The 22812-nt window shown below is 45.0% G+C and overlaps 1 protein-coding gene across 5 annotated transcripts in view; it reads right to left on the bottom strand.

Moving 5' to 3' along the window:
* ELK3 (ETS transcription factor ELK3) overlaps window positions 1-22812 on the bottom strand; it is a 93763-nt gene that overhangs the window by 26716 nt on the left and 44235 nt on the right. For 3 of the 5 annotated variants that reach the window (XM_033953412.1, XM_033953416.1, XM_033953414.1), the window contains exon 3: window positions 599-810. In XM_033953412.1, coding sequence (XP_033809303.1) covers window positions 599-805 — 207 coding nt within the window. In that variant the 5' untranslated portion in view covers window positions 806-810. The remainder of the gene's footprint in view (window positions 1-598; window positions 811-22812) is intronic. The other 2 variants (XM_033953413.1, XM_033953415.1) reach the window with 1 other exon arrangement.

Below are 22812 nucleotides of genomic sequence, written 5' to 3' on the forward strand. Positions count from 1 at the left end.
GGAAGACGCAGCCCGTCGTGAGCGCCGAATCCCCCCGTGGAGACAAAATATTTTTGTCCTCGCCTTGGGAGGACGGTTGAGCCGGGAGGGAGGAGTCGCTGGCACACGCGCCTCCAGCTAGCGCAGGCGCCGTGAAGACTGGCACAGAAGCACACCTCACGGTGCCAGGACTCACGAATTTTCGAGGGCGCATGCGCGCTCTAGAGTTTTATTATTATTGATTAATAAAAGTGATCCAAATTACTAATTTTGTCAGCATTACATCTATCTATCTATATACAGTATATCAAAGTACACAAAAATTATTTTTAAAATTCCATTTATGTATCGTTTCTAGGATATACAATATGGTGTAACTTATTAACAAGGGGCCTCCAAGCTTTAAATAGCTTAGGGCCTCAGCAAGTCTAACCCGCCCCTTTTACAAATCAGCGATAGCGGTTTTTAGCACAGGCCGGCGTAATGCTCGCGACACTCACAGAGTTTCTAGGAGCACCAGGAGCAGCGCAGAGCATTCAGCGAGCTGGCCTGCATTAAACACCGCTATTGTGGTTTTGTAAATCCAGCACTGTACACACCGCTACAAACACTCTCTTACTTTGTCATAGTAGTATCTGAGCGCCCGACTCAGCTTGTCATAGTTCATGTTTGTTTTGTTCTTCCGCAGTCCCCAGAGTTTAGCCACCTCCTCGGCCTTGAGGAGCTTGAATTCGCCATCGTTGGACGTCCAGCAGATGAGATGCTCGTGCTTCTGGTCAAGAAGCAGCTGCAACAGGAACTGCCACAGCGTGATTGCACTCTCCATGCCTGCTGGGGCCCAAGAGAAAGCAGAGATTACTAGACAATCGGCACACAGCGATTCAATCGTGGCTGACGGACGTTCTCTGTAGCTTTTAAGCTAAAGGTAGGACCAGGTGCAGTCATTACTAGGAAAATTTAGAAAACCAGCTACAGTTGTATGCATGCATCGGTGTATTGCAGTGGTCTGAAACTCGCAGCCCGGGGGCCACATGCGGCCTGCCAGGTACTATTTTGAGGCCCTCGGTATGTTTATCATAATCACAAAAGTAAAATAAAAGTTTCTTGATAATATGTCTCTTTAGCTATAAATTGCAATATTATTATTAAGACTTAGCCAAAAGGAAAGATTTATAAACTATAAAGAGTTTTACCTCATGCAAAATTGTCATTTCTTTAATAAGACATTAACTATTTTTTTCTGAGGCCCTCCAAGTACTTTCAAATCCAAAATGTGGCCCTGCAAAGGGTTTGAGTTGGAGACCACTGATGTATTGTAAGCAGTGGCATAGTGAGGGCGGGAGGCACCCGGGGCGATGGCGCCCCTCACCCGCCCTTGTCTCTGCCCCCCAACCTCCCCACCGTACACATTCCCCCCTTCCCTACCCTCGTACCTCTAGTTGTTCACCGCCACGAGCAACTAGGACTTCAATGTGCTCCTTGCAACCCCAGAAGCAATGTCAATAGGAGAGATAACGTGGTCATGAGGGGCATGTTGAAGGTATTGCTCACGGAGTTGAACAACTAAAGGTTCAGGGAAGGAAAGAGGGCACATGCGTGGTGAGGGGAGGAGTGGGAAGAGGTGGGGCGGAGAGGAGGAGGAGGAGGGGTGCCAGCGCCCCCACCAACATGGCGCCAAGGGCAGACCGCCCCCCCCTCCCTTATTGTGCCAGTGTATGCTGATAGTGACGGGACTAAAGCACACCGGACAATCGCGCGCCGACAAACCCGCTAAGACAAATTCACGGACATCAGCGCAACAGATTATAAGGTAAGTTTAAAACGCTCCAAGGGAGGGTGTGGGGGGGGGAACTCCCCACTTTACTTAGAACAGTTACCGCTGCCATTGGGGGTAGGTGGGGGGAAACACCCCCCCCCCACACACACACACACACACTTACAGAGGAAACTGTAATTTTTCACTAAAACACTGGGAAAAATTACACTTTCCTCTGTAATGGGGGGGGCCTTAAACCCCCCAAAGGCAGCAGCAACTGTTCTAAATAAACTGGAGGGGAGGGTTCTGTCCCCAACCCCCCCCCCTCGGAGCACTATAAACTTACCATAGTGGGTTTGTCCACGCGTGATTGTCCTTTGCACTTTCATCTATGAGCCATGCTGACAAGCGTGAGGTAGGATAAGGAACTATCACTGGTCTACTTGTCTTGCATGGGGGGAGGGGGTGAAGGGAGGAAGGTTCATAGCATACATTTTTGGGTTCCAGCAGTTTCCTTCCTTTTCTTTGGGTTTACAACTCATTTGGAATTGATCTCTTTGGGGCTACAGTGTGATGAGCTTTTAAGCACAATTATTTATTCATTTTTTTGGATGTATTAACCACCTTTATGAAGAGATTCATTCAACGCAGTGATCCAAGAACGCTCCCAACTGTTATTTTTAATAAATCCCCTCCCTGCTGCCTAGCCCAGCCAGCCAGTCGGGGGCCGGATCAGCTCCTTCCAGAACTGGGTACCCTGCACCTCTTGTCTAGTGGAGGAGTGGCCTGTTGGTTAGTGCAGGGAACTGGGTTCAATTCCTGCTGCAGCTGCCTGTGACCCTGGGCAAGTCGCTTAACTCTCCATCACTCCAGGTACAAAAAAAAAAAAAATAAAGATTGTGAGCCCACTAGGGACTGAGAAAGTACCTGCATATAATGTATGCAGCGCTATGGATGTCTAGTAGCACTATAGAAATGAGTAGTAGTCACCAGTAGGTGTCAAGGTTGTACAATACCTGGGATTCCCTCACCCTGCCGCCTCTTCATCTTCCCACTCTGCACCTATCTTTGGCTGTGGCGTATTCATATATGATTAGGGAGCAAGCATATTTATTACCACTGCAACAATTTATCAACAATACTATGACTTTGCATATACTGTACTAGGTCTCTAGTGTATACTGTATACAGTCATCATGAGTATCCTGTAAACCTTACTTGCTGTGGGTACCGCTGCTTTAAAAGAAGCTGATTCTCTCTTCATCTTTAATGCTGGTGATCCTTCCAAGTTTCCAAGTTTATTATATAATTTGATTAATCGCCTATCACAATTTCTAGGCGATGTACAATTTCATAAATAATCAAATATGGGGAACAAATCAGACAAACAATAATCATATCGAATTAAAAATTACAAATACAAACATTTCTATATATAGTTTAACTTATACATATAAACTCAAAGCAGAGGGAAAATTATTAATGGGTTACAATCAATATTAATTTAATAACATTTAAGGAAAAAACAATAGGAAGGACAACAGATAAAATTTATAATGATATATAAAGTAGAAAGTAAAAAAAGACCGAATCTTTGAGATTTATTCACTAAAAGCACCTATAAAAAGGAAACTCAAGTTTGGACTTGAATTTATCTAAGTGCTTTTCCTCTCTAATAAATAGTGGCAGGTCATTCCAAGATTGGGGAGCTGTTATGGAGAAAATGGTATGACGCCTCGTATTGATAACTTTCAGTGAGGGATGCACCCAGGACATTCACTGAAATTCTTTCATATTGCTCATGTGTGCTTATGTAGTGTACAGCTTAAATGCACTCGCTGTTATACAATGTCATTCCTAAGGAAGCAAGGAAAGGGACCCTGAAGCACTTTCCATGTCTGTGTTTACCACAAGGTGGCGACCAGCATCACCTCCAGTGGACTGCAGTGCACAGTCCCTCTTTCGCCGCCTGTGCTCTTACATGGAGATCAAATATACCTTGCCAGCGTGTTACAGATACCAGCTGCAAGCATAAAATACTTTTTCCCCTGGTTAATTTTTCCTTTCCTTCTGTGCACACCTTCTTCTCAATTAGAAATAAGCACTTGGAAGAAAGAATTAATACTGCCTGCCTTCTATATAGGATTGTATTCTTCAAGAGGAACCCCCCCCCCTCCAGGATTTATATTGTGCCTTTCTTTCAAACTGGTTTTTAATGTGTTTTACGAGTTAAAGAATGCATCAGATATGCAAATAGCCACCTCTGAGGTAAAAGGCCTCCAAAGAGAATATGTTTCTGGTAGAGATGAGAAGCTTCAAACTTGAAATAATAGCATCATTTTCCCATTTGCAAACAAGCTGGAACTGTGCACTAGTGCAGTGTTTTTCAACTTCTTCAAGCCAAGTACCCCCTAAGTCTAACAAATATCAACAGAGTACCCCCAACAATAATGTGACTATACACCGAAATGTCCCGTTTTCAGAGAGAGCGTCCCGAAGCTGTGCGTGGGGACAATGGGACAGGTGATCGCGGAGCCTGGGCTCTCTCCCTGCTTCCCTGCCGCCAACGCAGCAATAGGGCCAGGCCAGGGAAGTGCAACGACTGCACAACGGCCAGCCCAGAAGCCTTCTCCCCGATGTCAATTCTGACGTTGGAGAGGAAGTTTCGGGCCAGCTAGGAAGCGATTGGCTGGTCCGGAACTTCCTCTCCAACGTCAGAATTGATGTCGGGGGAAGGCTTCTGGGCCGGTCATTATGCAGTCACTGCACTTGCCTCGCCTTGCCTTGTTGCTACGTCGGCGTTACGGAAGCAGGGAGAAATTGGCAAAGGCAGCGGTGGTGTGGGGGGAGGCAGGGAGAGAGAAAGAAAGAAAAAGTTAGGGGAGTGTGGCGGCGGTGGCTTGGGGGGAGCAGGGAGAGAGAAAGAAAGAAAGAAAGAAGGGGGACAGGGAGAAAGAAAGAAGGAGGGAAGGAGAGAGAAATCAGGTATTAACAACAATGAAAGTATCACCAGTTCCACTAGTGCCTTTGTACAAATAGCACCAGTGTTAAACAAGCTTACAAAGATTTAGTAGTGACTGAAACCAAAAAAATGCCTTCTTGACTGTGTGTTTAGATTTTAGTAAGGGGTTCTGTCATTGTGGTTTTAGGGAAAATGCAATGGGTTCTAATTTTCTTGTCTTATTGTCTTTCTCTAGCCTCAGTCATATATTGTTTCCAGAAAGCTTTTGAAACACAAATAATTTTATTCTTTCAAATACACAGAAGAAAACTGCTGACATACTGAATCCAGGCAAACTTAATCAACTCCCTGGCAGGTATGAAATAACTTCCACTGGTAGCCTTGGAAGTGCCATCTCCCCTACGAGGACCCGCTGGAAGGACAAAAAGATGATCTGATTTCCTGGGTCCTGCGCAAGTAGGCGCGAAGGACCCGTCCAACATCCAATTTGCGCAACTGTTTCTGCTCAGAAGAACCTGCCCGACTACCCAGGACCAGGAGGACCACTGACTGATTGACATGAAAAGGAGAAACTACCTTTGGCAGAAAGGAAGGAACAGGCCGCAACACTATCCGCTCCCTAGAAAACTCAAGGAAGGGAAACCGACAAGAGAGAGCCTGCAACTCTGAAACACGTCTAGCAGAATTAATAGCCACCAAGAAGACTGCCTTAAGAGTAAGGTCCTTCAACGTGCAGGCACCCAAAGGCTCAAATGGGGGGGTGCACAAGCCCAGACAGGACCACCCGCAAGAAACGAACAACATCGGGAATGGCAGTTAGACGCTGACCCCGTAATAACCCACGAAAGGCTGAAAGGGCCGCAAGCTGAACCCAGAGGGAAGGTCAAGCCAGGCCCCTGGCCAGGCCATCCTGCAAGAACTCTAAGATGTTAGGCAGGGAAGCGCAAAAAGCACTTCTCGCACCGTACACCACTCCTCAAATATACGCCAAACTTGCACATAAGCCCGAGAAGTGGAAAGTCTGTGGGACCCCAAGAGAATGGAGATCACTTTGTCTGAATACCCCTTCTTACCTAGGCGTGACCTTTCAAGAGCCAAGCCGTAAGACAAAAGGGACTCAGATCGAACATGGGACTTGGGCCCTGAATCAGAAGATCGTGCGAAAGAGGCAGAGGATCTGACACCAGATGCCTTAACAGATCCGCATACCACGGTCGCCTGGGCCAATCTGGAGCCACCAGAACCACCAGGCCCGGGTGACGAACAATGCGGAGTAGAACTCTGCCCACTAATGGCCACGGAGGGAATACATAGCCCCTCCATTGGCCATGGTTGAACCAGAGCATCCAGACCCTCAGCCTGACCAAAGCGTGGAATTTTAGCGTTGACTCCTGTGGCCATCAGGTCCATTAGGGGCTGATCCCAAGACTGCACTATCAACTGAAAGAACACGTGGCTAAGACACCACTCTCTGGGATCTAATGTGTGACGACTGAGGAAGTCCGCTTGAACATTCTCCAATCTGGCTATGTGGGAGGCCGAGATGTCCTGAAAATGCGACTCTGCCCAGAGCATGAGCTGTCGTCTCCTGTGCCACCTGACTGCTCTTGGTGCCCCCGACGAATGACATAGCCACTGCCGTGGCAATGTCTGACAGAACCCGGACCGATTTGCCTGACAAGGAGTGGAAGGCTAACAGCGCCAGACGGATGGCTCTGGTTTCCAGAACATTGATCAACCAGGACGCTTCCTCCATGGACAGGGTGCCCTGAGCTGAGTGATCTAGACACTGAGCTCCCAACTGAGAAGACTGGTGTCCGTGAGAAGCACCATCCACTGTGACTGATCCAGACTCATCCCTTGAACAAGATGGGAGGTCTGGAGCCACCAACGAAGACTTGAGCGAGCCAAGCCCCTCATAGGAACAGGGTGATCTAGACTGAGGGTCTGGGTCGACCACCTCCGAAGAAGGGCATACTGAAGAGGACGCATGTGGGCCTGAGCCCACCTCATCACGTCGAGGGAAGCCGCCACTGAACCCCAAGACTTGGAGGAAATCCTGCGCCTAAGGACACCGGGATGCCATAAGCAGGCGAATTTGAGAGTGTAATTTGTTTACCCGGGCCTCTGGGAGGAAGACCTTCCCCACCCAAGATACTCCAGGCGCTGCGAGGGGGGACAACTGGCTCTTGGCAAGCTTAACAACCCATCCCAGCGACTACAGGAACTCTACCACCTGAGCCGTGACCCAGGTGCTCTCATGGAAGGATTTTGCAAATGAAACAGTTGTTCAGGCAAGGATGCACCAGAATGCCGTCTGTCCGCAAGGCCGCCGCAACGACCGGGGAGCTGTGGCCAGACCAAAAGGGAGTGCAAAGAACTTCGCAAAACGAAGGAAGTGCTGATGGGAGGTCTGGATTGGAATGTGCAAGTAGGCCTCTATCAGGTCGAGAAAGGTTAGATATTCCCCCAGCTGAACCGCCAGAATCACCGATTGCAGAGTCTCCATGCGAAAAGACGGAACTGTGAGAGCCCTGTTGACCCCCCTTCAAAACTAAGATGGGTCGAAAAGTCCCCGTTTTCTTGGGCACCACAAAGTAAATCGAGTACCTGCCGGTGCCCGACTCCGGAGGGGGCACTGGAACCACAACTCTGAGATCTAGCAATCTTTTAAGGATCTGGCGAAAAACCTGCTTCTTCCACCGTGCATGACAAGGGGAAACTAGAAAATGATCTGGCAGGGAATGGGAGTGATCAAAATGTGTCAGTTTTGAGAATTTATATCTGCTATCTATATTTTGCACTATATTTGTCTATTTTTCTATAGTTGTTACTATGACCTCTTTGAAAAAAAATGAATATAAATGATAATTAAGAGAGGTCACGTGACGCTATGAGCGGATGAGGATGTGTTTCTGATCGGCTCCAGGGCCCTGTTCTTCCAAATGGAGTGTTAGTTCACTGAATTTGCACCCTGGCCGGTTCTTTTGGTAGCGATTGAGTTCAGGACCTCATGGACAGATATTTAACTCGCTCTCAGGAAGCAGCATGCATGAAACCTGAATGTAAGGAAAGGGATCGCCCAAAGCTTGGTGAGCCCAAGATGGCGGCTGTGTCAGGCACCACAGTGTCAGAGTTTACGGACATGGTGCTCAATGATATTAAAACCGTGGTGACACAGGTGTTGGGGCCACAAATGGAGACTCTGGCTTCACAGATGAACCGCCTGGAACAACTCTTGACAGACACTGCAGTTCATACTACTGACCTGGAGCAGTGGGTGTCTACGGTGGAGGACACGCTTAACTCCCATGAATTGGACCTTGCAGCTCTGCAGGAAACGGTGCGACTTCAGGCAGACAAACTTGACGACCTTGAAAACAGGTCCCGCCGAAGCAATCTTCGTTTTTTGGGCATCCTGGAAATAATTCCGGATGCGCGCCTGCTTACCGAGTTGGAAGGCTGGCTAGAATTGGAGTTTCCGGATACAATGGCCCTTGGCTCCCTTTGCTTGGAAAAGGCCCATCGTCTTGGAGTATGGCCTGCTCGAGATTCCCGACCACGTGTGGTGAATGCAAAATTTTTGAATTACCGGCACAAAATAAATATAATAATAAATAAATAACTTTATTCTTGTATACCGCCATACCCAGAAGAGTTCTAGGTGGTTCACATCAATTAAACAGAGTTACAAGTGGTTCACATCAATTAAACAGAGTAATCCATCTTTGGCATTAACTTTAACATTCAACTTTTTTCCATTTGTCTGCTTTCTTCTCAAAATTTACTTTTCCAAGTCTTCCCTTCCAATCTTTCTCTCCTTCCCTCCCCATTGCTATGGTCTCCTTCCTTCCTTCCCCCCCCCCCCAGTAGTCCAACATCTCTTTCTTTCCCTCCCCCCCCCAGTTGTCCAACATCTGTCTCCTTCCCTCCCTCCTCCTCCTCCCAGTGGTCTGACATCTCTCTCCTTCCTTTTCCTCCTTTCCACAGTCTGGCATCTCTCTCTGTTACTACTGCTAATATTATCAATTATTTCTATAGTGCTATCAGATTCGCCTCCTTTCGTTCCATTCCCTGGTCTACATCTCTCCCTTCTTTGAGTCTCTACCCTCTCCCCCCCCCCTCCCGTGCAACATTTTCTCTCCCTTCCTCCTTTCTGCCCCCTGCAGTCCAAAATCTCCCCTCCCTTATTCTTTTCTGTCCCCCAGTCCAATAGTTCTTCCTCCTTTCCACCAGTACAACGTTTCTTTCTGTCTGCCTCCTGCACACTTTCTCTCCAGTCCTCATTCCCTCCCCCAACCAACATCTCTTTCTCTCCCTCCATGAGTCCAACTTTTCACTCTGTGCCCTTACCTACTTCCCGAGTGTGACATTTCTCCTTTCTACCTTTCTTTCTCCTTCCCGCCTTCCCCCATCTGTCTCTCCCTCCATGAGTCCAACACTTTCTGCCTCCTGCATGCTTTCTCTTTTTCTCCTCACCCTTCCCTCAACTGTGACATTCCTCCTTCCCACCCCGCAGTCCATCTCTCCCCAACCCCACTTACAACATGTTCTCTCCCCATGCACCATTTCTCCCTCTCCTCCACACCATGTCCATTTCTCCCCTCCCCCCAACCCCACTCACAACTAATATGCTCTCTCCCTAATGCACCATCTCACCCTCCCCTCCAGCGTGCAGTACCTTTCCATTCCCTTCTTCAAATTCAGCAGCATCTTTCCCTTCCCCTCCCCTTCTGCCAGGTCCAGCAGCACCTCTTCTCTCTTCCCTTTACCTCCCCTTTGTCTAGCAGCAGCTCTCCCTCTCCCCATGTCCAGCAGTACCCCTTCTCCCTTTCCCCAACCCTTCCCCATATCCAGCAGTACCTTTCCTCTCCCTAGCGGCAGCTGTGTGCAGCTTCGGGGCCTTTGCTAAGCCGGCCCACCTCAGATGATGCAACTTCCTCTTTCGTCGGAAGTGGGCCGGTCTAGCAAAGGCCCGAGGCTGCCTGATGGAATTTCTGGCTAAACTAATGCTAGTGGCAGCTGTGTGGGGAAGTTAAAAGCACACAGTGAGCTGCTGCTGGTGGTCTGGGGAGGGGGGAGGAGGCTGGGGAGAGAAGATTAGAAAGGTAGAAGTTGTGCAATGGCAAAAGGAAGTTGAGAGACATACAGCACCATTGCCGCATACCCCCTGACAATGGTGCGGGTACACCCTGAGCACTGTCTTCATGGGGGGCGCTGGTGCCTCTCTTCCTCTCTGCCCCCCTGCATACCTCTTGCGCTGGCCTAGGCTCCCTTCAGCCATTTTTGCTGCATTAGGCATGCGTTAACATCTAATGTAGTTTAATTAAAGGACCCCTAAATTCCTTAGTTATTTCTGAGTAAAATATCTCCTTATCCTCAGTGAGAATTGATAACGGCCCTGGCAGTTCATTCTCTAATATAGATCCTTGCAATTTGGCCATCTAAAAACATACTATCTTCCAGTTTTCACCTATCCTGCCAAGTGAAGCCATTTGTCATATTACATTACATTAGAGATTTCTATTCCGCTATTGCCTTGTGGTTCAAGGCAGATTACAAAAGAATTACAAAAAACGTATTACAAGAAGAAGATATCTGGTAATTTCTAGAGGAGATAAAGAGTAGATGAAGTTGCACTTTAATTTTACATTAACTTTGACTATAAGTTGTCTAAGAGGCAATTTTGGTTAGATGACCCAAAAATATAAGCAATTACGCCATATAATACAATGATAAGGGATTTAACAACTAATGCTATACAGTGTGAATTTCAAATAAATTATCAAGGCACAGAGACACCAAGAAGAACACAAGTACCATTTGATTTCATCTTTTTTAATTCTTGCTCTTTCATTGACACCATGTACGTCAAGATATAAAATACTGGGGCACCTCTGCTAAACAACCGTGCTTTAGTTTTACCAAGTTCTGAAAAACAAAATAGAATGCTTAGGGAAAGAAACCTCATAACAGTGAACGAGGATGTTGTACAACTCAAGGGGGAGGGGAGGACATCTTAAATAGCGAGTTCAATACGGTTCACGATACTTTGGTTGTAACATGATATTGTCCCAAGAGTCCGTGCTTAACTGCCTATATGTGGTTGGCATGATGGCAAATTGCCAACCAGTGTTTAACCCTTTAATTGGCAGACATGAAACAGCTGCTTTAAGGAACTTGACGTTGAACGAGAGCAATGGTGCCAAGGTAACAGGCATTTGGAGATGCAGGTCTCCCATAAGAGCCATAGGAAACACATGTTGCTTCTGAGCAATAATGCCAAATAAAAGCTTAAGCATGAAGGACTATAACCTCCACAGAGTGGCAGGTGCAGCTCTGGCTGCCTTGTTGAGCAGACTGGGTGGGCCATGCAGGTCTTTATTTGCCATCATTTAGGCCTCCTGTTATTAAATCGCGAGAGCAGTTTTTAGTGCAGGGAGCTGCGCTGAATGCCCCGCACTGCTCCCAACGCTCAGAGTTCCTATGGCATTGGTGGAATGAGGCATTATGACATCACAATCTCAGTTCTGGAATGTTACTACTCTTTGGGTTTCTACCACGTACTTGGGACCTGGGTTGGCCACTGTTGGAAACAGGATCCTGGGTTTGATAGACCTTCAGTCTGTCCCAGTATGGCAGCTCTTAAGTTCTTAAGTATAAGACAATCAAGTCATTGTGACATCATTGATGAGTTTGGCTCTTAAGCATTGGTGGAATGAGGCATTATGACATCACAGTCTCAGCTCTGGAATGTTGCTACTATTTGGATTTCTGCCAGGTACTTGGGACCTGGGTTGGCCACTTTTGGAAACAGGATCCTGGGCTTGATAGACCTTCGGTCTGTCCCAGTATGGCAGCTCTTATGTTCTTAATGTACTTTAGGGTTGTCCAGAAAAACCTAAAGGTGGAAAAAGTGTGAATTGAAGTTTTTCCCATGAATAATTTTTATGAAAGGTAGGCGTGGTTAGGGGGTGGCTCATGGGCATGTGCTGCACTTAGGTGCCTGTTTTGGACTTAAGTGCTAAATGGCTTGGCCGGTAGCTGCCTAACTTTGCACAGCTATTTAGGTCAAGAAAATCCTGGCATAAAGACAGTGCACCTAAAAGTCAGAAGGCCTCACGCTGCACTCAGGACACCAGGTGCAGCATGAGGCCTTTTTGCAAGGCGTTGAACAGCATTGCAAGCTTTATCCTGACTATCAAGTTCAAGTCTATTAAAATTTTGTTATACCGCCAAATCAGATTTCAAGGCAGTGTACATCAAAAAATTAAAAAGTACACATATTTAAAAATACAAAGTACAAGTGAGAGGTTTGTCGTAGATAAGAAGATATTGGCCGGGAAATTCTATAACCGACGCCAATTAACTTAGGCACCGGAAGCCGCCTTACTGGTGCCTAAGTTAATTGACAACAGCGAAAGTTAATTAGAAACGGCCTAAGTTAATTAGAAACGGTGAAAGCCCCCCCAATGTTCAAGCACCTACCAGTGCCTAAAATAAAAGGCACCGGGATCGCACCTACCTAGGCTCTTCCCAGCGCCTAACGCCACGATGGTCGTGGCTAATGTCGGAAGTGGCACTGGGTGCCAGAAGGTGCAATTCGTGGCATAGATAGGTGCTGGAAACATAGGCTCGGAAAACCCTGGCCTACCTTTCCGGCGCCTATCTTGCCTGGAGGCGCGATTCTGTATACGGCGCTGTCACGTGATTGATGTGCAATTGGCGGCCGCTTTTTAGGCCGCTGCCAATAGCAGCGCCGTATAAAGATACTGAAGTTTAATTTAATAAAATACCGCTAGATTTGTTTGCATAAAATTTCCTTTTATCATTATTTGATGTTAGAATGATTTTTCCTATTGTTTTGTGACTGTAATACTGTATTACCATATTTCTCCATATATAGGCCGCCCCTTTGTATAGGCTGCAGGAAACGCCGATTTAAGCGATACAGAGACATTACAATATCTTTAGTCTTGTTAACCATCCCTTCCTACTGCTCTCCGATCCAAATATGTTAACGCCTTCCTCAGGCCACCACACTCCAAATCCCCCATTATTTTCTATGGGAATTTTTGAGCACTTTAAAGCAGGAACCATCTTTAAAATGACTAATAAAAGAAAACTTTTGTTTAGGTTTCCCACTGTATGCCCCTGCAACACAGAATGGAAATTTCAGCCGTCAGTTGTCCCAGAGATGCCAGGTTTCACTCATTTGAAAGCTCTCACGCTCTTTGAGCCCTATTTCTCACTCATCAGAGCTTCAGTATCAATGCACTGATCTTGGACACGGCTTAGAGAAGTAATCTAAGGGGTCCTTTTATTAAGGTGCGCATAGGATATAATGGATGCCGTAGCATTTAGCGCACGCTAAAAGGGCCTGAAAATGGTCCAACCAGCAGGTCTTCTATTTGAGCACACTTTTCTGCCTCTTCCTTCCGTGTGCCCCGTCTCTTTTCCCTTTAAGGCAAGTTCACGTGCTCCGAAACCAACATTCATACCTAGGTAAGAAGACAGTTTTTAGCTCAAAACGTATCCATATCGCTCCCTCCTTTGTCTGTATTCCTTCAGAGGCTCCAAAGGAAAGCCAATACCATTTAATGCAGCCTTGATGATTTTTGCAAAGCTCTGCTATACTCGGATCATACTCGATTCGTACCCTGGATGCACCATCTAGAAATCTCACTCTTTGGGACAGTTCACTCTTGACATCTCTGTAATCCTGAATTTGAGAGAAGGTGAATTCTAAGTCAACTGGTCCAATTTCAAGGAGGGTCCCCGCTCGACATCTTCCATGGATACAAAAAAGTAGCCCAAATGACCTAGTTGAGACTATACCCCCCAACCTTGGATATTTTCATTAGAGGTCATCAATTTCTGAGGTGACTGACAGTGGCGCAGTAAGAGGGGGCGGTCCGCCCCAGGCACCCTCTTGGTGGAGGCACCAACACCCATCCTCCAGAGTGTTCTGCCCCTCCCCCCTATTACCGTGCACCACTTAACTTCCCCCGAACCTAACCTATTGCTCACGCTAGCGTTGGCTCTTCTTCTGACGTCACTTCCCGGACCCGTGCCTAGGAAATGGCATCAGAGGAAGAGCCGACGTTAGCGTGAGTAGCAGGTTGCAGCTCATGCCGCGAACATTTAAAGAGGTACGGAGGAAGGGAAGGGGCGTGCGTGTGCGTCAGGAGGGGGCAGGGGAAGGCGTGGATGAGGGTGGAGGAGAGGGCAGGGGAGGGGTGCTATTGGCCCGGGCGCCTCTCATCCTCGCTACACCATTGCATGTAGGACCTAGTTCTATGACTTTTTGGCCAGCTCAGGCATTAGGCAAGACAAGACAGTTGCCTAAGATGGCAGCATCTTTAGGGAAGCAAAGAGCAGTGACCATCAAAGCAAAAGAGTTTGTGACAGCCCCACAAACTCAAAGAACCATCCACCTGAGTTTTTATGGGATGATTGGGTGATGATCATGATTCTTGAACTTAATTATCAAAATCTTGGGGCAGCTATAGGCTAGGGACCTGGAAGTAATTGGGTAGGGGTGGTAAGGCTGAAGTTTTACCTAGGGTGCCCATTACTCTTGCACCGGCTCTGTATGTGGGACAGAAATCTCCTCTCCCCGTTACTCTCCAGTCTTCTCTATGGGTAGTCATATCTGAAATTCGGCACTGGTTTTATAAGTTTGTTTTATTTCGTTTTTTCTTATACAGGTAGTGCCCAGGTTAAGGGACGTTTTTAAAGCTGTTCTTAAGTCGGCTTTGTATATAACCCAGAACTTGTAGATTTTAAGATCCTTGCTGCTTACCTCTGCTCCCAGCTGACAAAAGAGCCAACTGTCCCTCCAGTGTTCCCTCTAAGGGGTGGGAGTACTTAAGTCCTGAGTCAGGAGGCTGCGGTTTCCTTTGTCCTGAGAACCGTCGGCTGTATTAGGTGTGCCCTATGTAGTAGGTAAGGAATTTTTGTTCTAGAAGTGGTGGGGGTAGTGTTAATCCCATCAAAATTCTGTAATCTTTTTAAATAAAAGTCTTTATAGGTTTATGTATAATTAGGTTACATCAACTGTTTTTATTCTTGGTTTTCAGTTGGCGTTGAGGGGATATATAGCAAGGCTGAAAGCTAAGTATACTCTATCATAGAATCGTGAATAATTAATAGAAAAAAGAAAAAAGTAAAAGAACAAGAGGAGGAGGAGGTACCACGGGGTAATATGAGGAAATAACCCTTTCAAACTATGTTGTTTGTAAGGCAATCTGATATCCCCAAGGACCTCTGATAAAAATTATTATAAAACTGCATCATATATTATTGCTGACTCTGTGACTGAGAGTGTGTGACTGCTGTTTGAGTAATCACGGATAGGAAGATTGTTACAGATCCCTCTAAGGTACAGCATGCACAACCACACACTGTTCTTAATGTGGCCAGGCATCATTCCTGAATCTGCTGCAGGAGAAGTGTAGGAGTTTATGCCACTGGAAATACTGCTCAGTGAAATCAAATGAAGCCGCAACCGCGTTCTTAAGTATGAGCCATACTTAAGTCAGGCGTCTGTAACTCAGGGACTGCCTGTATACTGCTTGCAAGCCCCCAAACTATTAAAGCAGTGCACATTCAGATGCAGCAGGTAATTGTATGTAGGGTTACCATATGGCTCCAGGAAAAGGAGAACAGATTGAGACATCCAGGTTTTACTTCCACTAAAAAGCAATGAAAGTATATGGTAACCCTAATTTTATGCCCCTGCAGACATATGCGGGATATTTTGCCTATTTTAGAAGTGTGTTCCATGAAATTTGCTTCTTGTCTGCAGCAAATCACTTGGATATAAGGGATCCTGGGTTATTCAGAACAAGCAGTCTTTTGGAAACAAGAGGGAGTCAGCAATCCCCGTGGGTTTGCCTCTTCTGGAAGAAACAGTGTGTAATGGTCCATCACTAGCTTGATTCAGCATTCACTTTCCCTTTCTCCTAGTGCTGAAATGTCAATACACAGAAATGGACTTCCATTCATACTGCACTTCGGGGATTATTTCTTTCAGGGTGGCGTGCCCATGCCAAGATTTCCCTATCCAGCAGCAGATATGCTTCCTGCCAGAGCATCCTCTGACCTGCCATTGTGCTGAAAGCCATAAAAACGTTCTGAATCAGGACTTCCTCCTATTATGTTGCAAAGGCGTCTTGCTGGGAAAAGCAAACTGAAAAGCTGGAGGTAGGAGTTCCTGCAACACCACCCAGTGGAAACATTTGGGAAAGACCACTTCCTCTCCCTCCATTTCCGCAGACCCCCCCACATGCTCAGTCCCTACCCCGAATTCCCATCCTATGTGCCACTTCTTCCAGTCCCACCCCACAACAAAATGGCACGGATTAAAATCTTTATAGCAGACGGAAGAGACACGCCTGGAAAAGTTAACTCGATCGAATGGTTTGACTGGTTTATTAATAATAATAATAATAATAACTTTATTCTTTTATACCGCCGTAACCAAAAGTTCTAGGTGGTTTACACTAAAAAGAGCTGGACAATCAGTGAAATATAATAATACAGTAAAATATACAAATATTTGTAAAATAGAATTTCAATAATAAAACTCACTAAGTAATAAACTTCTCGAACAAAGTGGTCTTAATTAATTTCCGAAAACTGCAATTGATAGCTTGCTGAATACATTTACCTAACCAAGACTGTTGCCTACCAGCTTGAAAAGCTAGGGTCCTATCTAAGAAGGTCTTATATCTACACCCATTAATTTTTGGATAAGCAAATAAGTAGAAGTTTCTAGTTTCTCTTGATGGTCTATGCAACACCAAATGAGGGAAAAGGTAAGCTGGAGACAATCCCGATACCAGCTTAAAGCAGATACAGGAAAATTTGAATACTACTCTTGACTCCAAAGGCAGCCAATGAAGTAAACGATAATATGGACTACATTTTGAATAGGATCAAAGATCATTATCATTTTCTCTTTATTATGCATGAAATACGTGTTGAGGGGGAGGACATTTTGAATATGTGCCTTCAAATTTCTCTTCTATTTTGCATTTCATTGTAATGCGAAGGCTTTTTACGACGAATAATACAACCATGGGGTCCTTTTATCAAGCCGCGCTAGTGGGGTTAGTGCGTTGGAATTTCATCGCGCGCTAACCCCCAACGGCCGGCTAAAAAACTAACGCCTGCTCAATGCAGGCGTTAGCGGCTAGTGCGGCAGGCGGTTTAACGCACAGTATTATGCATGTTAAACATCTACCACAGCTTGATAAAAGGACCCCTATGTCTAGAACAGTGATCTCAAACTCGCGGCCCGGGGCCAACATACAGCCCGCCAGGTACTATTTTGAGGCCCTTGTTCATGTCTCTTTAGCTATAAATTACAATATTATTATCAAGACTTGGAAAGATTTATAAACTATAAAGAGTTTTACCTCATGCAAAATTGTCATTTCTTTAATAAGACATTAACTATTTTTTCTGAGGCCCTCCAAGTACCTACAAATCCAAAATATGGCCCTGCAAAGGGTTTGAGTTTGAGACCACTGGTCTAGAAGTACTTGTTTTGAGAAAATAGACAATCTGATCAGTTAAGATTTAGAGAATGACACGGGGAAAAAATCTGTCCCCGTCCCCGCCCCGTCCCCATCCCACCATCCTCTGCACCGCCCTGTCACCGCCGTTCCCTTCACCGCCCCGTCACCGCCATCCCTTTCACTGCCCCGTCACCGCCACTGCCATCCCATTCACCGCCCCGTCACCGTCACCGCAGCATGCATAAAAGCCTCAAACAGGTATGATTTTATATACTTATCTTTATTAACGTATTTCCATGGGTTACATACTGAACATGTGCTGGATTCCTCCATTCTTGCAGCACATTTCAGGAATAGGATTCAGTAACCCATGGGAATGGATACAGCACACTACTACACTAGTACTCAGATTAAAAAAAAAAAAAGAACCAGCTCCCAGCTCAGCCAGACTCCCGTCTCCAACCGGTCAAAGAATCCCCACCCCCACCCCTGCCGCCGCCGCCGCCGCCAACCCTGGGCAAGCAAGTAGTAGGAAAGTGTGCATCTTACCTCTACTTGTAGTTTTCAATGAAATTTCAGCTCTTCCAAGTCTGAAGCAGTGACTCCTCTCCAATCCAGGCAGCGACTCCAAAAAAAATCCTGGGCTTGCCTCTCAGCTCCGAAATCCCCCAATTTCCAATCGCTACTGCAACCCATTAAATATCATGTATGGCAGTAGCGATTGGTCCCCTTCTTGAGCAGGAAAGAACTGACTAAAGAGGAGCCAGAATATTGAAGGGGGCGGAGTCAGGCAACGTGTAAGTCGAGTGGAGAGAGACGAGTTGGAGGAGACCACATGGCCGACAAGCATGGCCGCCGAAAAAAAATCTGACACCCGTCCCGAAGTGAACCGAACACACGGTGAAGACCTGGTAAATTGCGGTATGTAGAAGGGGATACATTTGCCTGCGGGGACAAATCTTTTCACCGTTTTTGCGGGCGGTGAAAACTTTTGTCCCCATGTCTGCAGCGATTTGGCTATGGAGTCTCCATAGCCCGCAGCCAAACCGCAGCCACGCCGCGGTTCCCTGCGGGGATCGCTCCCCGTGTCATTCTCTATTAAGATTCTCTAGAAGTATTTTATCTTCAGAACTATATGAAAACAACATGTAAATTTAGAGGGTAGAAATATTTGACTTTTAAAGAAAATTCTTTTTTTTTTTTTTTTTTTTTTTAATAATTGGCTTCTTATTTACTTTTGACTTCCAGGAACATGAGAATCATTTCAGATTTGGATAGGTGCAACTTTTTAGTTTCCAAAGCTTAAAATCAGTATAAGGGCCCCCCAGAATTAGATTGGAAGAAGACCAGAGATTAATCTTCCTGGATACTACATTGAGCTAGTAGCAATGTAATGACTAACAACAGTGTTACCCGCCCTCCCCCACCCCCACCCCAGATTTGCCCTATATCATTGCATCATAGGCGTCAGAACGGAGGAGGGCACAGGGGCTTTGGCCTCTCCAAAAATTTTCGCTCACCGATTGTTGCCTGCTCTCTCTCCTGTTTCCCGGTGTTATGATTTTAAATCTTCGGCAGCCGCCACACAGCGTCAAACAGCATGCCTGCCCTGGAACCCTTCAGGGGCAGGCCTGCTCATGGACTCTGTGCGACAGCTGCTTAGACCCTTACCATAAACTGACTCAGACCACACCAGGAATGCTGTTGCTTAAAAGTACAGATTTGTTATAAGTAAAAGGCAGCATATGAAAAACAGAGCAGATTAACAAATTGACAGCATTCAAAGTGTCACAGAGTAGATATGATTCTACACCCTGCAGAAATGCAGAAAAATACCCTATCTGTCACTTCCTTATCTTACATGAATTGATATATTAGCCATGCATTACAATCTATTAGAAAGTTTCTGATTGGTTATTAGCATTATCATAAGTGGTCAGTTGCTAATCTGATTTGTTAGCATCATTAGAAAAATTAATTTCGTGGTTACCGATACATATAATTGGCTATGTCCCTAATTGACGTAAGGGTCATTAACATCTGCGTATGTCCTTAAAGCAATTTTCCATTTACGTATGTCGTTATCAGATTGGTTTGATGGCTAAAACCACCTAAAATTTTAAACTATAGCACTGGGAGGAGGTGGGTTGGGTCTTGGGAGCTGCTGAGAGATTGTGCGCTAGGGAAGAGCTCCTTGCCCCCCACCCTGCCCAAAAATTACATACATGTTTAATCTATCTATCTAAAGTACCAGGGTCATTATTTATCCTCCCTTTTACAAAACTGTGATAGCGGTTTTTAGCACAGGACGGCGTGCTGAATGCTCTGTGCGGGCTCCCGACGCTCATAGGAACTCAATGATGGAAGCAAAGCATTCAACGCGCTGCCCTGTGCAAAAAAAACACGGTTTTATAAAAAGGGGGAGGGGGTATTTATTTAAACATTCATATCCCTCATATCCAAAGACCTAAGCAAAGGTGAACAAATACACCCTGATCTTAAAATACTAAGATACAATTCTTAAACTTCCCCAAAATACATAATCATACAGATTATTTAAAAAAAAATAATGATCAAATTTTTCAAAACATATAGATAATAAAACAATGTCAAATTCTGATAACATCATAACCCATCACAGATTTTAAAAAAGCCCTGTGAAGGAAGTCAGCCTTCAAACATTTACTGAAAAGTAAAAATAAAGAGATTTGACGAACATTTTCTGGAAGAGCGTTCCAAAGCTAAGGACCCGCCACTGCAAAAACCCTGGAACAAATAGTTGACTTAACTATAGTCCATATAGATTAGTGGTCTCAAACTCGTGGCCCGGGGGCCACATGTGACCCGTCAAATACTATTTTGAGGCCCTCAGTATGTTTATCATAATCACAAAAGTAAAATAAAACAGTTTCTTGATCATATCTCTTTAGCTATAAATTACAATATTATTATTAAGACTTAGCCAAAAGGAAAGATTGATAAACTATAAAGAGTTTTACCTCATGCAAAATTGTTGTTTCTTTAATAAGACATTAACTATTTTTTCTGAGGCCCTCCAAGTACCCACAAATCCAAAATGTGGCCCTGCAAAGGGTTTGAGTTTGAGACCACTAATATAGATGGAACAATCAGCAGTTGCTTAGATTGTGAATGCAAAGCTCGAGACGGCAAGAGAAGTTGCCAATACTTTCAGCAAAGCTTGATAAAAGGCCTTATACACTAATACCAAAATTTTAAACTGAACCCTCCAAACCACTGGCAATCAGCGTAATCCGGCCAATAAAGGGGTATCATGCTCCCTATGTAAAATGCCACCAATCACTCTTGACACAGCATTCTGCACTACTTGTAAAGACTTCTTCGGAAGACCACATAAAAAGACAAGAGTCTAAATGCGGTAGAACGAAGCACTGCAACACTCGACGGAAGTTAGCTGATGAAAGTAAACCACGCAGTTTCAATACCAAACGAGTCTTAAAAAACATCGTCCTTATTACTGACGCAATATGACCTCAAAACTCTTGCCGTACTGGAATCGTCACTCCATCAGACACAAAATATGGTGGATCGTCTAAAAATCTGGATGATGATAACCACAAGAGTTCTGCTTTAGAAGCATTTAAACAGAGGCAATTCATAGACATCCAAGCCACAATTATATCCATATAAGATGACAATAGATTAAAACCTTGGGCATAATCAACTGAAATTCAATAAAGAACTTCAGATCCTCAACATATAATCGATACCGTACTCCAAGATTTGAAAGCAATATACCAAACGGGGCCATAAACAGGTCAAATAACATTACCAATCAGGATTTACACTGTTTTTTATGTCTATGATATGATTAATAACAGCTGAAGAGATAAGATTTAATACTGCTGCTACGTTAGTTTGAGACTTTTTTCTCCCCTTATGATTTAGTAACAGGATTTTGAATGTATTCCCTCTCATAATTGTTATCCTTTGAAGTATTTTTATATAAATAAATAAACCATAAACCATATAATCTGTGTCGCTGCCTTTATCTTTGATGACATGGTATGTATGTATTTTTCTTATATTATATGCATATAACTTGTTGATGTCAATGATTTGCATTGTTTGTATTTCAATTAATTGTTGTGAACCCCTAGAACTTCCTGAGTATGGCGGTATATAAAATAAAATTATTATTATTATCTAAAGAGACTGATGTGGTCTTGAAAGTGAGTGAAATGAAACCACAATTACATAATTGACATCACAGTTTCAGCTTGGAAAAAAAAAAGACAAAAGGTTCATTGAGGTCAATCGTCTTCTGATTGTTTAACAGCTCTCTCTATGTGGTAATCCAGTTTTTTTCAGGACTGGCTGCTAAAACTGTGCACAATTTTTATCTAAAAGAAACTCAGGTATGGATAGCCATCACAGAAACACCCTAGTCTGTACTAAAGCTCATATATTGTTGCCCATGTATTGTAACACCATTACTGAAGCTCGTTTATCGCTTGCGGCCCCCCAGGGACTATTTTGCGGCCTGCAATCTGTCTTCTCCACTACACAAGTTTTCCGATTGTGGAGAGGACAATCGCATACAGACCGCGACTGCTGTAATTTACTTGCGTCAGAGGGAATGTCGGCAAATAGTCTCCTGGTGGCACTGTGCTTCTCCAAGTCTCAGCCTCCCTCCGCCCGCTGGCTGGCCCAGAACTTCCTCTCTCACGTTAAAATTGACGTGGGGTGGCGAGAATTGGTCAGCCCTGTGCTGGGGAAGATAAGTAGGGAGAACTAAGAACTCGGCCCTCCAAGTACCTACAAATCCAAAATGTGGCCCCCCTAAGGGTTTGAGTTTGAGACCACTGATCTGAAGGATTAAAATCATAGGCCTTAAATCCAGTCAATAATTCATTATATTAAAATAAAAATGGAGCAAGCATTGCCCAAAGATCCCTATTCATTTTAATGTAACTTTTTCCAATTTTTAATACTTTTAGGGTATCATAAGAATAAGTGCCTGACAACAACTTACCGCGTAGGTTAGGTTCTTGCTGCTCTTTGTGATATGGCCAGGTACTTGTGACTGGACTGGCCACTGATGGAAGCGGGATACTAGGCTAGATTAGGGTTACCGGACGTACGGATTTACCCGGACAAGTCCTCTTTTGGGAGGACTGTCCAGGCGTCCAGATGGCTTTTCAAAACCTGGCACTTTGTCTAGGTTCTGAAAAGCATTGAGATCGGGGCCGCGTCTGGAGGGCTTCTGCGCATTTGCGGGTTCAACGCGGCGATGTCATACACGTGCGCGCATGTGTTTCAAGCTTTACTAAAATTTGATATAGTCGCCTATTAAAAAATTTCCAGGCGAAATACAGAAATAAAAATTTTACAATGTTAGATTGTAAACAATTTTTATTGACATGAAAAAAACCAGCAGAAAGGAAGAAAACAAGTGCCCGAACAGAAGAAACAGAGGCAATATCTGCATAACCAAGTACAGCATGACAAAAACATGTGTCAGTTATACCCACCCAGAAGCCCCAACCTCCCCTAGTTTTCCCTTACCCGCACGCCTTACTCACCATCCCCCCCTTTTCCCCTTCACC

This window comes from Geotrypetes seraphini, chromosome 7 (genome assembly GCF_902459505.1).
Source record: "Geotrypetes seraphini chromosome 7, aGeoSer1.1, whole genome shotgun sequence".
Classification (NCBI taxonomy): domain Eukaryota; kingdom Metazoa; phylum Chordata; class Amphibia; order Gymnophiona; family Dermophiidae; genus Geotrypetes; species Geotrypetes seraphini.